Raw genomic sequence first — 17,758 nt, forward strand, 5'->3', positions numbered from 1 at the left:
CACGGTGCTAAATGTATATATTTTTTAACCTTTGTGAGTAACATGCATATAAAGAAAATAATAAATGTTGATGTAAGCAGTTTTAATTATTTCAAAAAAAAAAAAAAAAATCCAAATGTACACAGAAATGCTAAAATTAACATTCAAAATAAAAGGCTTGGTCTTTATTTGAGAATTACCAAAATGAGCTTTCCAAACAATCAGCATAACACTAGAGATTGTACGAGACTCATTTCTTTTTAAACACTATCGTTTTAATACTGGTACCCAATACATACAGGAAAAATCAGAAAAAAATAATGGATGTGTGTGTGTATATTATTATTTTGATAACCTCCATAGAGTCAACAGGCTCATTGTGGGGGGGGGGGGGGCACTCAACCAGCAACATATCTATCATAATGAATTTTGAAGTTATTTACACAACCTGCAATCACAATGCACTCTGGCAATGTATTCCACTCATCAACAACTCTCCACACAAAAATTTACTCCTCGCACCATTCTTCACCACATTATACATTTCCAGGGATGGCCTCTCGTTCTTTCCATCTTAACATCCATTCTCTTTATAACTCCTTCTGTATTAATCTGAAAGAATCCCTTAACTAACTTGAAGGTTAAGGGACTCTATCAAACTCCTCTTTTTCTTCTAACAACTTCTGTACTCCACATTCCCTCAAAGGTTTTTCATAACCAAACACTCCAGTCATAATATCACTTTGGTCATTCATCTTTGGACCCTATGTAGGGTTTCCACATCACAATGAAAACTAGATGACCAAATCTGAGCACAACAGTCCACATGTGGTCTAACCAATGTCTTATATAGAAACACCACCACCTCCTTATCCCCACATGTAAATGTACTTTTTATTATTGTTGTAATATGATGTGCAGTCTTTGCAACACCTCCGATGTGCCTTCGAAACTTCAGTCCACCGAATAGCATCACTTCAAGATTCCAAATCTCATCCACTTCCCTGCAGCTCCACCAACACAGTACATTGTCTTGCATTTTTTAATATTAAAACTGAAACCCACTCATTTGTCCAAGCTAAAAGTCTGTTCAAATCTTCCTTAGAGAATTAACGTCAGCACTATTCCTGATAATTCCACCTAACTTTTCACTATCGGCAAATATTTGAAGATCCTCAGTCAATCTACATGAAATATCATTAACAAATTAGTTAAACAGTAGAGGACGAAGAATTAGATAAATAATACATTAGTCACATAACATAGCAAGCATTTGAAACATCGGTATCTAATAATGAAAAATATATTAAGAAATTAAACAATAAAATATATTAAAGTGATAATACAGGTGTCCTGCATCCTAGCGCAGGAGCAGCATCTGTACAATCGTCGGCTTTTGCAACGTCCGTGAAACCACTACATCGAATAAATTATTTAATGTTACTGCAAATATATGCAGGAGTCTTTTTACTTTTCATTTGGTAACTAACCTTCTGCATCATCAGAACTTGTGCCTGTATCTTCCTCTTTACATTCCATTTCAGAGATTACATAAAAATTAAACAATCTGATAGCAAAATCAACCGTCTGCTACCATTAACCACTCCGCCATATTTTGCAGTATATTATCGCAAGCGGCGCTAACTTCGCGACATGTTATTTGCCGGTGACTGTTCCATGGGAAAAGGTTTTGTTGTGGTTAGGAATAGATTCCCGTACTTTGAAACACATGAGAAAATGAATAGACTCTACACAGATTTAACTGAAAGTTGGATCACAAAATGGACTTCCACGATGAGTTTTCAAAGTTCAGGGTTGATTAAGAGAATCGTCTCTCTCACAGCAACTGGATGCAACTACTGTATCCAAATACAAGGATGTTTGCCGCACACACACACACACACTGATCTAATATCAAATATGAATTTCCATCAGTTAGCTTATATAAATATTAACAGGTGACATTGTGTATTTTTAAGTGAGGCGATTTTCGTCTTGATGTGAAGCCATCACCATTCTAAAGGCCCGAAATGGCGTGAAAAGAAAAAAGTGGGAAGTCTGCGGGAAATATGCCGGCTAAGCTGACCTTCACCAGAAAAGCGTTTGTTAAGATTTTTCACAACGCCTGTGGTATTCGAATCCAGATCTTTCTATCTGAAGTATATCGTGCATGTCCTTCGGCTCCAAGTATCGCATTCTTCGCCTATCCATGGTACGTACTAAACGAAAAACAGATCTACGTCCCTTTTGTTGGTGGAATTCACATAAAGAACTGTTCATTTAAGATTTCAAGCACAAATTAAGTCAGCTGGGACTACAATATATCAAATAAGAAATGCCAGAAAACCACAAATTTACTCCCACCCCGCATTCAATGACATTCAGATCTCATTCTTTCACACAACAATGTTAGCAAAAAAATCTCTTAATAATCGAAAAATATCTATTTTTTAGCTATGTGAGAGATGTTGATCATGCTGTACTTAATAGAAACAAATATATTATATTAGTGTGATATGAACAACTTGGATTAGTGAACAACTTTTAATTATTATGATTTTAACATCTTAATTTAATTATAATTTTTTATATGTATATGTATGTGTAATTTCGTATTTGCCACATCCACTGAGCTACATAGGGTTTTGTGTAGCTCAGTGGATGTGGCGTTTGCATACCACGGCGCTTGACTACGAAGAAAGACTTTGTTTCGAATCTAGTCGTCGACCAGAGGAAATTTTTCTAAGCCTTTTTTCGACTGGTTCCCGAGTTAGTCGATCTCTCGCACGGGCAAGCGGGTTTATTTTCCCATAAACTCAAGAAAATCGACCATAGAACCGACATTATTTGAGACATTAAATACGAGTGTTAGGGTTAGGGACCACGAGATGGTGGCACTTGTTCAGCCGTCTCTCTTCACTGAGTGATGCTTAATATACGGGAATAAAAAGGCGTTAGCTGATTTTTTTTCCTTTTTTTGGTGAAGTGATCATGAAGTAATCACCTGTCTTGTGGCTAGTCATATGCAGGCATTTGCAAAGAAAATATATATGTGGAATTTTAAGGCTGGGGATTATGACAAGCTTAGGAGACAACTTCGAGCTACAACATGGAACGAGGAGTTGAGTGGTAAGGAAATAAATGCTGCATGGAAACTTACAAAGAAATACATAAGAACATCAATGTAGAAATGTTTCCCAAAGGGCAAAAGGCTAAATGAGATTGGTGTAAAATGGATAAATGTGGAGCTTAAGCATGAAATCTGGAAACAGAAAGTAATTTGAAGGAAGTACAAGATGAATAATGGTAATCAGTCACATGAAGATTATAAAAAACAAGCCAGGAGAGTGACTAAGTTAGTAAGAAAAACAAAAGCATATGTATGAGCAGAAATTGGGAAATTAGGCTAAGAAAAACCCTAAAGAGTTTTTAGATATGAGGCAAGTAGAAGGAAGAATGATCATCGAAAGATGAAGTTAAGGAATGAAAGTGGTAGGTTGGTAACTGCTGCAGAAGACATTGTTGAGGTATTAAGTGATCAAATTATAACTGTATTTCATCCTGGTCAGGGTGGAATCATTAGGAACTTAAGTCTATGGGAACATAAGAAAGGATAGCTTAATTGTGATTGAGCAGGAGGTATTTGAAGAAATAAATAACCTTCATGTTAATAAGGCGATGGGATTTTATGAAATAGCACAGGTACCGAGGGAGTGGAAGGATGGTAAAATTGTTCCACTGCATAAAGGTGGTGATAAGGCTGTATATTCAAATTATAGACCGGTCTGTATATCTGGAGTTGTGGTGAAGGTCCTGGAGAGATTTGGGAGAAGTAGGATACAGAAATAGGTTGATAAAAGCAGTTGCGGTTATCAGCATGGGTTTGTTAAGGGGAGATCATGTTTCACTAACTTATGTACTATAACAAAGTGTCAAATACCTTGGACAGAGGAGATGCATATATATACAGTAGTATACTTGGATTTCGCAAGGCTTTTGATAGATTGCCACATGACAAGCACTTAAATAAATTGAAACAGATGGGATTGGATAACATACTTCTGTGTTCGATCAGTTTTTTCAGATAGGTATCAGAAAGTTGTATATGGGAGTTCAGTATCTGGAAAGAGAAATGTCACCAGTGGTGTGCCACATATTAGTTTTGGGTGCACTGTGGTTCAATTTGTATGTCAATGATATTTGGTTGGGTTTAACTAGTGATATCCAGCTGTTTGCAGATGATGCAAAACTGGGGAGAGCAATGCACAGTCAGGCTGATGTTAATGCCTTACAAGAGAACTTGAATAGATTGCATGAATGGGCAGGTAAGTGGAACTATCAGTTCAATGTTGCCAAGTGTGAGGTTTTGAGATTTGGTAAGCATATGGGATGCAAGTATACATTTGGTGGGGAAACTTTAACAGAAATATAGTAGATGAGAGATCTAATTGTGATGGTGGACAAAGACCTGAAATTCTGGCGGCCACAGTGCACAAGTTGTGAAGACATCACATCGAATAATGGCAATGATGCGGAGAACCCTGGCATGCAGAAATAGAGAGATTATGATGCCATTGTATAAAGCCTTGATCAGGTCTCATATGGATTATTGTGCACAGATTTGGTCCCTGAGTTTTTCATGGTGACGAGGATATGTTGAAAAGGGTACACAGAAGATTCACAAAAGTAGTTAGTGGTCTTTGGAATGTAAAGTACGAGGACAGATTGAGAGAATGTAAGTTAGAGAGCCTCGTGAGTAAGAGGAAGAGGGGGGATATGATTGAGACATAAACTGGTCAGGGGTTGTTATCAGATAGACATGGAAGAGATTTTTCATAGAATTGGAGAGGGGAGTAGAATGAGAGGCTATTGCTGGAAACTGTATAAGTAGGGTGTGAGCAAAGGAGTGAGAAGCAGGTTTTTTGCATGGAGGGATTGGTGAGAAAATGCATTGCCTCAGTGTGTTGTGGATGCTAACACATTGAATCAGTTTAAGACGCGATTGGGTTGGGTGAGCATTGTATGCGATAGTGAGTACCTCCCACGATGAGTCTCTGACACCATGGAGAGCGGATGTTGATAATAATAATAATAGTAAACAAAAGCCATGTTATCTAAGGCATCACCTGATTTTTTAATATCCCCCAGAATAAATTACTGCAGTTATTAATGTGAAAGATGGTGATAGTGGTGGTGGAGTTAATTAGAAGTTTACATAACACAGAATGTTTGTAAAAAATCCCAACTCCTACAAACAGAAGTATTATTATGAAATTCCGAGAGAGAGAGAGATCCAGAATACTAAGCTTGGGTAGTCCTCATTTCTACTGCAATAAATTACTTAGTGACTCAATCTTAGTTACTGTTCCTGAGCTCACCACACACACACCCTTCCCTCTCTATAGCAAAGCATTCCATTAATTCAAGAGGTAAACTCAAGGCAGGAAGAGTTTCATTGAGTTTAGGCGTCACCAATAAAAACCATAAAAGTCACACGATAGTTTCTAGGATCATATCAAAAGCTTATTATGGTCACTGAGTCATCTCCCTCTCATTCAAGGAAAAAACCTACCCCTCACTCTATTATTAGCAAACTTCTCATACAACTTCCGGAGGTATCTTAATTTATCCTCTTCATTTGTTTTCCTGATATTTAACAGCTCTGTAAATTATATTCCTTTATGTACCCATAATCAACATTCCAACATTTCCCTATGTACCCATAATCAACATTTAAAGAAAACCAGACTGTTTTTCTTTAAATGTCACCCTCCAGTACGTTAGCGCAGTTGCCAAAATAATCATTAGATACTCCAAAAAGTTTGTTCTGGAAACTAAACATGGAACTTTTTTTCATGCTACGCCATTCTTTTAATAAGTATAATGCTGATATCAACTTAGTCGCTTTTGGCCAATTTTCAAATTTTTTTTTCAAATGTAATATTCTCATTTTTCAAAAATAACTACGCCAAATCTTTTGTGCTGCCCTTGCTATATATTGATTCAATTTCAGCTAATTTTGTCCGACACCGCATCCATATCTCTCCTCTTCCACAACTTTTAATATCGCTACAAATGGAAAGCACAGCAATTCTCCATCCCCGCTTTCAAAGTTACCAATCTGACATGCAGATATTAAACTTGTAATCATACTCATATGTCCACCTGTAGCCTATTCAAATACTTCTTCATGGCTACCCTCATATGAAAAACGCATGGCCTACAACGTATAAGTTCAGTGTGTGGGGAAAAGGATACGAATGGTTGGGGGAGAAATCTATTCACATTTTTTAACAGATTACAGTTATATTCTTTGGAAACAGGAATGGAGAAGGCTGTTCCATAAAAGAGAAGTAAATTGAATGAAATAGGAGGTAGAAAAGTTGGTTCGGATCTTGTTCTTATCATTTTGGAGAAATGATAAGGGCCACTTCAGCAGAGCACTGTTCGGGAAACGTAGAAGGATCATTAACTAGACTGCCCTATGGATAGCATCGAAAAATCCTATAGAGGATTTTGACGCTCCGTCCCAAACGTGTGCACAATATCCAATGATTGGGCGGATTTCGGTATCGCTAGCAAATGTAAAGGTGTAAAGTAGTGTCTGGAGAGGAACAGAAAACCGAACCTTTCACAGCTACAGAAGTTGTGGCTAAGAGGTGTTTGTGCTAGGAAATGTTGGATGTGTAGGTCAGTCCAAGAAGGGAAATCTGGGTATTACTAAAAGTTAGATAAAGGGATGTAGGTAGTTCTTGGTGAAATTAGACAGGACTGTCTAATCTTACATGCACTCTGACCTAATCATCTGCAAGAACTATATTTTCGCCATTAAACTTATCCTACTATCATGAATATGGAAGGTAAATAAAAAATATTCCTCCTCCAAAGTCTTGTGATGACCACTGTTTATCTGCTTCTCTTCCACTATACATTGTTTATGTAATTGATTCACAGATTTCAGTTATCTTCGACATAATCCCCTTTCAAGCTTACACATTGACTTTACGTCCGCTTCAAGAAAAGAGCTAGAAATCTTCTGTTGAACGGGTGGTTCAGGATAACATCGAGTTCAGTTTAGATGTCTTAAATGTCATCTAATCACCATCTTTTGGAGTACAGCTTTATAATGGTGGGGGGGGGGGGTTATACCTGACATTTTATCTTTATTACTGTGCATATTCTAAGGACCGTAACAATATCCGACTAAAGAGCTTACATTGTTCAACATCATACAAGCTCAAAACCAATATTACTGTTACCTTTCCTGTGTCTACACCATGAATAAGAATAACTATTAGGCTATCACAACTGCACTGTTAGTTTGTTGTGCTACTGTATTTGGGGGAAGTATACTGTGTGCACCATGTGGTTAGAAAAGGACTGAGTTTGATACTTGTGAATATCATAAGAAACATTGATGTGAGACCAAAAAAAGCCTTCTAAATGAAAGGTTAAAAAAAATACTGTGAGTATTTATTAAAATAATCACCTAATGCCTTTTATTCCAGTATAGGGAGTAGGCGAGGCAGTTTTAACCAAATCAAACATTTGGAGACTGAGGGAGCAGCTCAATCGACATCGGTAGACAATCAGTGACAGCTGGCCCAAGACTATCAATAATTCTACATGGTCCGATGAAGATAGGCGACTGGTAAATCCCGCCATCTCCTGTATCTAATCCTAAGACCATGTTTACTGTCTCCAAATAGGGTGGTTTCTACGGTCGATATTCTTGGGTTTATGGGACAAAAACCCGAGTTAGAAAAAACCAGAAATCGCCTCAGGAACCGCCGAAGCCTTAGTAAAAGTTCCTCTAGTCAGTGACTCGAATCGAACATACGACACTCTCTCTCTCTCTCTCTCCCTCACTTTGGGCGATTTAGCGTCGTAGTGGACACATAGCATCTACACTGAGCTACAGAAGCGCGATAATTGTGGTGGTGTTCACTACCACCACAACTTAATAATAATAATAATAATAATAATAATAATAATAATAATAATAATAATAATAATAATAATAATAATAATAATAATAATAGTATGCTCACCACGGCGCTTGGCCGCACGAAGGAAGACTTGGTTTCGAGTCTAGTCGGCGACTAGAGGAAATTTTTCTAAGCCTTTTTTCGACTGGTTCCCGAGTTAGTCGATCTCTGGCACGGGGAAAGCAGGTTTTTCCTCCCGGAAACTCGGGTTTTTCGTCCCGTAAACTCAAGAAAATCGACTGTAGAACCCACATTATTTCAGACATTAAATATATTGTGTTAGGGTTAGGGACCACGAGTTGGCGGCACATTTGAGCCGTCCCTCTTCACTGTGTACCGCTTAATTAGTGATAGCCTTGGGCCATCTATCTGTGATTGGTGCCAGTGGATATTAAACTGCCCACTCAGTCTCCAGAAGTTAGATAGGGCTAAATTGCCTCGCCTACTCCTCGTATACGGGAATAAAAAGGCTTTAGCTGATTTTTTTTTTGATAGTAGTAGTAGTAGTAGTAGGAAGAGGAGAAGGAGTTACCAAGTAGAAGTGGCGTTTTTACTCTACGACGCTTGAACTCACAGCGAAAGGCATTCAAATCTAGTCGCTAACTAGAGGAATATTTTCTAAGCCTTTTCTCGACCTGTTCCCGAGTTGGGATCTCTGGCACGGGATAGCGGGTTTTTTCTCCCGGAAACTCGGGTTTTTCCAGTAAAATCTGAAGAAATTCGGCCGTCGAACCCACATTATTTTCAGACATTAAAAACATCGTGTTAGGGTTAGAGGTGACGAGATGGCGACACTTGCTAGCCGTCCTCTTCACTGCATACCGATTAATTAGTGATAGCCTTGGACCAGCTATTTCTGATTGGCTACCAGTGGAGAATGAACTGCCCACTCAGTCTCCAAAAGTTATATAGGGCTAAAATGTCCTCGCGGGAACAGAAAGGCATTATCTGATTTAATAATAATAATAATAATAATAATAATAATAATAATAATAATAATAATAATAATAATAATAATAATAGCAACTCCATGGAGTCCGAAGACGCATCGTTGAAGACACAATCTCCCCACACAATCTATCATACCTCTCCTTGAATCCATTAACAGACAAAGCACTCATAACTGACGTTGCCAACCAATCCCACTCACTCACCTCTCTCTCTCCAAGCAAAAAATCGCCCACTTACACTTACAAAAAATCGCACCCTTACCACTACTCAACTTCTATGAATGAAGTTGTTTTGCCCTCTCTAGGCAACTGCTGAAAAAATTTCTCCTGTATCAGTCCTATAAAATCGTTTAAGTAACTGAAATGTTTCTATGATGTTTCTACCCTAATTTTGCAAATCAATCAACTTCTGTAATCCATACACCCTCAATCTATCCTCACAGGTAACATTCCACAGGACACTAACCCTCTGAATCCTCTGCTCTACTTCGTTATCCGCAAGAAAAGCATGGGACCACACTGGAGCACAGAAATCCAGATGTGGATATACCAATGACTTATAAAGCAGAGTAACAACTTCTTCATGTTTACATGTTAATGTGTTCTTCGCTAGCCAAGTAATCTCATGGGCTACATTTGCAACTTTAACAATAAGTACTCTAAACTTCCAATCTCTGTCTACCACTACCACCACCACCCCTAAATCTCTACTGTATCTATTCCAAGAGTACAGTGCCACCAATATTATTATTATTGTTATTCGTGACACTTCCAAGGAGTCTGTAGAGTCATCCCGGGAGAATACTGTAGAACTCTCCGTCTTCAACACTACACCGAACATTTAGTACCAATCAGCGAAATGTAAAGGCTATAAATTGAGTGTTTTTTGAAGAGCCGATTTGTTTGTATGAGGGATTAAAAACCCCAGTTTGCAGGATAAAAAAAAATCTGCTACCTCCGTATGAGATCGGCTAACTCACCTTCGATTGAAAAGTCCATATAAATATTCTTCCCATTACGACGAGAATCGAACTTAGGTCTTTTCTAATCGAAGGTATGATATGATATGATATGATATGATATGATATGATATGATATGATATGATATGATACACGTTGTAATCTATTTTTCCCATAATTCATAACTTTACATTTCTTGACATTAAACTGATACCCATTAAAATTTGCCCATGCTGACAAACTATTTAGATCGTCCTGCAAGCAATCCAAATCGCCTTCATTAACTATTATTCTACCCAATTTCGCATGATCAACAAACATCTTAATTTCATTTCAAGTTATTTGCTATATCATTTATGTATAAATTAAACAGTAGTGGTCCCAGAACTGACCCCTTCGGCACAACAAGTGTAGTCAACTGAGGTGCAGGTTCAAGGTTTTCTCCTTGAACCTGCCCCTCCATATATCACTTTTTGATATCTGTCCATCCAGCAGGCGCTCTCTTTTCTACATAACAAGTGTCATATCAATCCCCGATATCTTATTATTTGCATAAGAGAAGCCCACATGGTATTCTGTCATATGCCTTTGTAAAATCCAGCAGAATCATTATGTGGCTTTTTTCTTTATCTAACTCAACAGTTACTATATTATAGAAGGTCAATAAATTACTGAGGCATGAGCAAACCTTCACAAAGTCACATTGCCCCTCGTACAGTATCATATTTTTTCCATCCATTTTTAATTCTCTTTTTGATTAATTTTTGCAGAGGTTTTAGTACTCTGCCTGACATACTGATTTGTCTATACTATAATACTGTATAGAACCTCCTTTATGCAAGGGAATCATTTTGTCCTCTTTCCACTCCCCTGGAACTCTACCAGAGCTGAGACTTAAATTGCCAGTTCCTTTATACTTTCATACTCGCAAAATCTGTGATGATAATCCATCTAATCCCACTGCTGTAGTTATATTGAGATTATGCAATAACCTAAGAAACTCCAATTAATCAACTTCTGTTCCCAGAATAGCGTCTGACACGTAGGTTAAAGCAATAACCTCACACAGATGATATACCCTTGCAAAGTGGTCACTCAGTAACTCAACTATCAACTATTTTATTCCCTTCTGTCTCCTCATGACCATCATCACTCATTAAGATTAATCTTCAATAGCCATTCTTCATCTTACTTGCCACGTAAGGAAAGAACTGTTTAAGATTTCCTTTGGCCTGCTTGGCGAATTCTTCTTGTATTCTGATTTTGCTTCCTTTGCCGTGCTGGTCACCTTACTTGCCTCTTGTACTATTAATGAGTTTGCTGGTTACTCTTCTTCTTATATACTCTCCAAAGCACATTCATCCTCTGCAGCTTATATTTAATGATATTACTCATCCATCTAAGTCCTACCTGATTAACTCTCCTTACTTTAGCTATACAGTTTAATATTGCTTCCTGTAGATGGCCTTTAACAATCTCCTATGCACTACGAACATCCTTTCCTTGCCGTTTTCTGCCATGTCCCTAATTTATTAATCATCTGCCTTGCAGATGATTATTAAATTAGGGACATGGCAGAAATAATAATCAGATCTACATATATACTTTCTTGACAAAATATTCCTCATCTTTTACAATCTCCCTGTCAAGACCGCAAACGGAGGAAATGTGTGCCCCGTTGGTTATGATAGCTCTTCTGATCCTATAACCAGGTCCCATTCTCTCACACCTTTACACTCCTCTCTCAAATGCTTGGCCAAGTAATTATCTCTCAGTAGACATAAATTCCATTTCCTTCCTGCCATTTGATGTTCTTTACTTCGTCTATATCTCCATAGTTGAATTCTCCCATAATAATCACTCGACCTATACCAATTTACCAAATGCATGTTCATTACTGTGGAACCACCTGGACTCAGCAACCTTCCCACCTGTCTCCTCTTCTTTTGGGTGCAATCATCAGCTGTACTCCCCCCCCAACTACCACCATCCTGTCTGCTCTGTCTTCCTTGAAAATATTAAATACTTTAACTACATCATCTACAGTTAACCAAGTCTGACTAATTCTTATAACTTTTAGCGAGGTTGAATTAACCAATGCCAACCCCCCCCCTCTCTCTCTCTCTCTCTCCTATTCCTCATACTTCTGGCATTAGTATATAGAAACTGCAGCATCTCTTTATTTTCCCCTACCATTCCTTCCTGAATTGACTACCCTATTCAATATTTTAGCTTTAGAGATTAGATTCCACAATTAGTCATTCAAATACTCATTCGACTCATTAATGCCTTCATACAAACTCTCCAGATTCCACCTTAATTGCCTACGTTTTACTGAATTTGCGTTTCAGAATGCTCAATGAGCATTCTGAAACTCCATTCTCTCTCTCTCTAGCTACCTAACACCAAAACCATTTATATGCAGTCCATCAGCATTATTCAAATTCTTCTTTCCAACAAACAGACCACAGATCTGCAAATCCTACGTTATTCCTTGCACGCAAAGAATTATTGATGCATTTGCTACCAAAGCCATCCTCCTCCTCTTAAGTTCGGCCCTGTCATAGCATAGTAAGAGACTTACAATCTTCACCTTCCCTCTCTTCAATCATGCTTTTAAAAACAACTTCTTTACATCCTCTCTCACAGAATACTTCTCACAACTTAAATAATTTGTGCTAACCAAGACAACTGGCTCTTTTGTCTTGTCTTTTTTCATTCAAATGGCATAACTTATATTGTGATTTTTTGAGCTAGGAAACACGATTTTATCACACTTCTGAAGTAGTCCTCTGATCATTTAGTCAAAAAAAATCACTAACACCTTTTTATTCCAGTATAGGGAGTAGGCGAGGCCGTTTTAGCCCTATCTAACTTTCAGAGACTGAGTGTGCAGTTCATTCTCCACTCGTATCTAATCAGAGATAGCTGTCTCAAGGCTATGATTAATTAAGTGGCTACCAGTGAAGAGAGACGGCTAAACAAGTGCCGCCATCTCGTGGTCCCTAAACCTAACACAATATATTTAATGTCTGAAATAATGTGGACTGTACGGTCGATTTTCTTGAGTCTGCGGGAAGAAAAACCTTAGTTTCCCAGAAAAAAAAAACCCTTGCCCATGCCAGAGATCGACTAACACGAGTACTGGTCGAAATAAGGCTGAGAAAAATTTCTTCTAGTCGCCGACTACATTCGAAGGAAAGCAAGGCTACCTTTGTGAGGTCAAGCGCTCTGGTGTGCAAACGAGTCAATAGATAATTTTCTCCATAACTTGTTTTGCAGTTTGTTTCCTCGATTATTTTCACTTCGAACCATCTGCTTCCTTCTCTTTTCAGCTCAGCTAAGTAGTATGGGTCCCACTTCGAACAGGATCAAGATCAAGATAAGATAAATAATCGTGACGTGATTGGTTGTTCATTTGATGACGTCATTGTGGGCGTGACGTCATGAGATTGGAATGTTAGGAATTTCCCTGGGGCCATATGTGTCAGTGGCGTATGTTCTTGTCTTTTGGTTCGCTTATGGAATTATGGGTGATGGTAGAGATAAGGATTTGTGTAGTGATTGGTGGGACACTTTTAACGAGATCAAAATAAAGATAAGATAAAGATCGTGACGTGAATGTTTCTTGTTATCAGATGAAGATAAATGACGTCATTCGTTAGTTGTAAATAGGTGACGTTATTGTTTTCAATGGAAAGAAAGACATATTAGTGGATAAGGAATCGTGTTGTGATTGGCGAGACACTTCTGAAAAGATCAAGATCAAGATAAGAGAAGGAATCGTGACGCGGATGTTTGTTATTATAGATTTTGGAATGTTTGGAATTTCGCTGGGGCCCGCGTCTGTCAGGGACATCACGTGGTGTGTTTGGTTCGTTTAATGCCTTGTAGGTGATATTCAGAGATAAGTCGTGACGTTATGTGTTTGGAAATTTCTGGGGAACATATGTCTCTCTGTGATATCACATGGTGTTTTGGTTTGGCTATGGAATTGTGGGCGATGTTTTTGATATAAGATATCTTAGAATTTTCCCAGGGTGACACACATCGATAATTGTCGTCATGTTTTGTGTTTGGTTGTCAATAGATGGGTGTACTAATTTTCCAATACATTTTTGGGTATTTCTTTCCTGTTAAAGGGTGGGAATTCTTAGAGTAGAGTAGAGTCGTGATGGCGGCCTTGTTTAGGTTTTCTGAATAATTTAAGTATATGCTAATCACTCAAACATACAGGTTTTTTTTTCTATAGATGGCAGTACTAATTTGCCAATACATTTTGGGGTATTTCTTTCCTGTTAAAGGGTGGGAATTCTTAGTAGAGCTGTGATGGCGGCAATGATTAGGTTTTCTGAATAATTTAATTATATGCTGGTGTCACTCAAACCCACACACATTAGGCATGAAAAGTCGCTAATGTATCCATGTACCACTCACCGAGGACGACTTGGGAAAAGTTATGCAGGAAGTGATCTGATATCCTTGGCTACTTGCAAAGAAGAGTTTACTACGAAATGGACCTCAGTGAGTGTTATACTCTGAAATGCAAAGATGGAGAACTAATACTTGATGATACAGGAGCTCATGGAAGTAAAGTTTTTTCTATTAGTTGAGATTTTTTTCCATTTCTATTTTTTTCTTTTAGTTTTCTGTTAGCTGAGAGATTTTCACCAAAAAAGTACGACATTGATAATCATTTACTATTTTTTGAAACTGAATTACCAAATATTCGTATCATGGGGAAATTTATCGCTAATCATTTAAATTCATCAAAGGTAAAATCAGACTTTCAAGATTTTATCCTATTCGATAAAGATTCTATATTTTGGGACATTTACGAACATTTTACGAAAACTGTTTGTGTATATTTGCAGACAAAAGAATACACAGAATGTTTAGGGACACATGGTGCATGGTGTCATTTCCAGACCGACACAATATCAAATGTATGGAGGTGTGATTACCATGGTATCTCATTTAAAAACTATTTTGCATGACCAGCTATTTAGATGTAATGTAACCAAGAAACAGTGAGTAACAAAACTTTTATTTATTGAACTCTTTGGAAAATGTTAAGAGTCTAAACTAAATATTGTGAAGTGTTTTTAGGTAATTACGTGGTTCGAATTTTTCTCAGTGAATATACTTGTAAATAGCATTTCAGCAAAATAAAATATGCATGTAAACTTAAATGAACAAAGATATGTGGTTTTGTTGTTGTGTTTTTCTACAGTGAATTTTTACTCAGTTATTTTGATTAGAACTTGATATTTAAATCCACAACTAACTACCTTAATGCAATTCTGTATAATTATATAAAAAAAATACAACTGGTGTAAAATTAATGCCAGGATCTGGAAAAAAAGTGTTGAAAACTGATATCCATGTATTGATTATTTTAGAAATTATCTAATGCTACTTATTGACATTGTTTGAGTTATCTGAAAACAATTCGATCACATGATCGAAAATCCGAAGTATTAGAATTTGGTTATTTTACAGAGAAAGAGCAGATAATTAACCCAAAACGTGACTTTAACACTTAAAGTTTGGTATAGAAAAAATGTTTGTACTCTCCAGATAACTCATATACAAATTTTACCCTTCCCCGCACAAAGTAAGATAAAAACACACCGACAGTATATCCATCAGTATGCAAAAATATGTCATTGAGTCATCTGTGCGAAAGGTTCATTTTTGAAGGAACGGTCAGGGCAGGGCATATAGTAAGGGTAAACAGCACTATAAGAAAAAACCATAATAAGTAAAAATAATGGGTGAGCCACAAAATTCTTTGAAAGTTTCTTTGTGAAAAGTTCAAATTGTTTAGAATTTTGTAACAGAAAGTTATAAATTATACGATCAGAGCTAATAATCAGTGAAATAATAATAATAATAAATAACTATTTATATGTGGTGCCATATGAAGTAATCTAAGAAGAAGAAGAAGAATGAAGGAAAACGTATATGAAAAATCGACAGGTGAAAAATACGAAATTTTGGTTATCATTGCTATAATTTATGTCAATTTCTTTTGAATAAGACTTCAAATTTATTACCTAAAGAAATTTGTATTTCTGATAGAATTATTGCAAGATATGCATTGAAAAAATCACTTTGTAGTTGGGAAGAATTACCTGAAAGAGTTAAAAAACAGAATTCTTGGTTAATAAAATATAACCATCAGCTGAACTGGGAAATTGGTTCACTATCTCTGGACAAATTAAGAAATTGGATGATAGAATCAACATGCAAATATCACATACTACTCGCCAAAGGAAGAGAAAAATCAAAAACATTAACGAGGTTAATAGGGAGGCCTGTTCTTGATTTAAATGAAATTGGATGCCCAAAATGTCAAAACATAACGTGTACTTTTAAATGCTTTTGGAAACATAATGAAAGATTCTGTACTTTTAATATTTCTCAGAAGTATATGTATTGGTTTCAAGAAAATAAATATGAAACCCTTAATTTTACTACAGTAATAAATTCCGAACGATCACCAAATGAAAAATTAACATTCAGATGAGAGTCACATTGTCAAAAACCACATGATGGCAATTCCACAAGCATGGGAAGAACCTTTGAACAACAGCACACATTTAACAATAAGAAGATTAAGGAACAAAAAAAATAAATAAATAAACTAACGCCTTTTATTCCCTAATAGGGAGTAGGCGAGGCCTTTATACACTATCTAGCTTTTGGAGACTGAGTGGGCAGTTCAATCTCCACTGGTAGCCAATCAGAGATAGCAGGCCCATGTCTATCACTAATTATAGCAGCCACCGATGAAGAGGCTGGCAAACAAGTGCTGCCATCTTTTGGACCTAACCCTAACAAGATAGGTCACTGTCTGAAATAATGTGGGTACTACGGTCGATTTTCTTGTGTTTACAGGATGAGAAACCCGAGTTTCTGGGAGGAAAAACCCTCTTGCCTGTGCCAGAGATCGACTAACTCGGGAACCGGTCGAAGATAGGCTTAGAAAAAGTTCCTCCAGTCGGCGACTAGACTGGCACCTAGGTCTAACAAAAAATAGATTGCCTTTTCCACTTTATTTATTTCTGTATGTTAAATTCAGTAAATATAATTTGGAAATAATATTTCATTCAAATGAAATGTGTAAATTTAATTGAACAAATTGGGTGTCGTTGATGTGTTATAGAAATTTAAGTAAGACTATAAGATTTTTTTTCTCCTTGTATAATTTCATGCCACAAACCAACCAGAGACTACTTTTTTTTTTTTTTTTTTTTAAATCCACTAAATGAAACTGTGTCAACTCTCGGAAGCAAAAGGAAAAGGGTATTAAATTAATAGGCAGAATTTTAGTGGAGAATATTTCACCTGAAAATTGACAATTTATTTATTATACATGTAGATACCTCCAATAGACTAGTTAAAACAATCGTCCTTAAAGTACGACTGTTAGAATTTGGTTATTTACAAAGGAACATTAGATATTTCAACCCATCAAGTTACTAAACTCTTAAAAAGTTTTGTTGTATAAATAAAAAGGTATCGTGGTATACAGATAACAAGTGAATCAACATGCATATATCAAAAAATACTCGCCATTGGAAGAGAAAAATCAAAACACATTAATGAACTTAAAAGCCAAACCCAGACTAACAGATGTGAGTTTTACATATTTGAACTATGTAAAAACGATAGTTCAACTTGTTTTGAAATGTCACATGGAGACAAATCACATGAATTACATGTAAGCTCCAGTGGCAAATCATACACTATGAACATCTGTGCAAATGTTAAAGCAAAGAATAAGAAAAAAAAACTGTCTTTTTCACTTTATTTAATTTCTGTATGTTAGATTCAGTAAACACAATTTGTTAATAATATTACAGTCAAATAAAC

The 17,758-nt window shown here is 36.7% G+C and overlaps 1 protein-coding gene across 2 annotated transcripts in view; it reads right to left on the reverse strand.

Annotated features, from left to right (window-relative positions):
- The window catches only part of LOC150102033 (rab GTPase-binding effector protein 1-like), a 555,334-nt gene extending 553,773 nt beyond the window's left edge, over nucleotides 1–1,561 (reverse strand). For both annotated transcript variants that reach the window (XR_016549014.1, XM_090400151.1), the window contains exon 1: nucleotides 1,470–1,561. Coding sequence is in view for 1 of the 2 variants with exons in the window: in XM_090400151.1 (XP_090256277.1) it covers nucleotides 1,470–1,518 (49 nt within the window). In the remaining variant the exon portion in view is untranslated. The remainder of the gene's footprint in view (nucleotides 1–1,469) is intronic.
- Between the last annotated feature and the right edge of the window lie 16,197 nt (nucleotides 1,562–17,758).

The sequence above is a fragment of the Typopeltis vanoorti genome, chromosome 11 (genome assembly GCF_054136105.1).
Source record: "Typopeltis vanoorti isolate ZY-2024b chromosome 11, IOZ_Tvanoo_1.0, whole genome shotgun sequence".
NCBI lineage: Eukaryota > Metazoa > Arthropoda > Arachnida > Uropygi > Thelyphonidae > Typopeltis > Typopeltis vanoorti.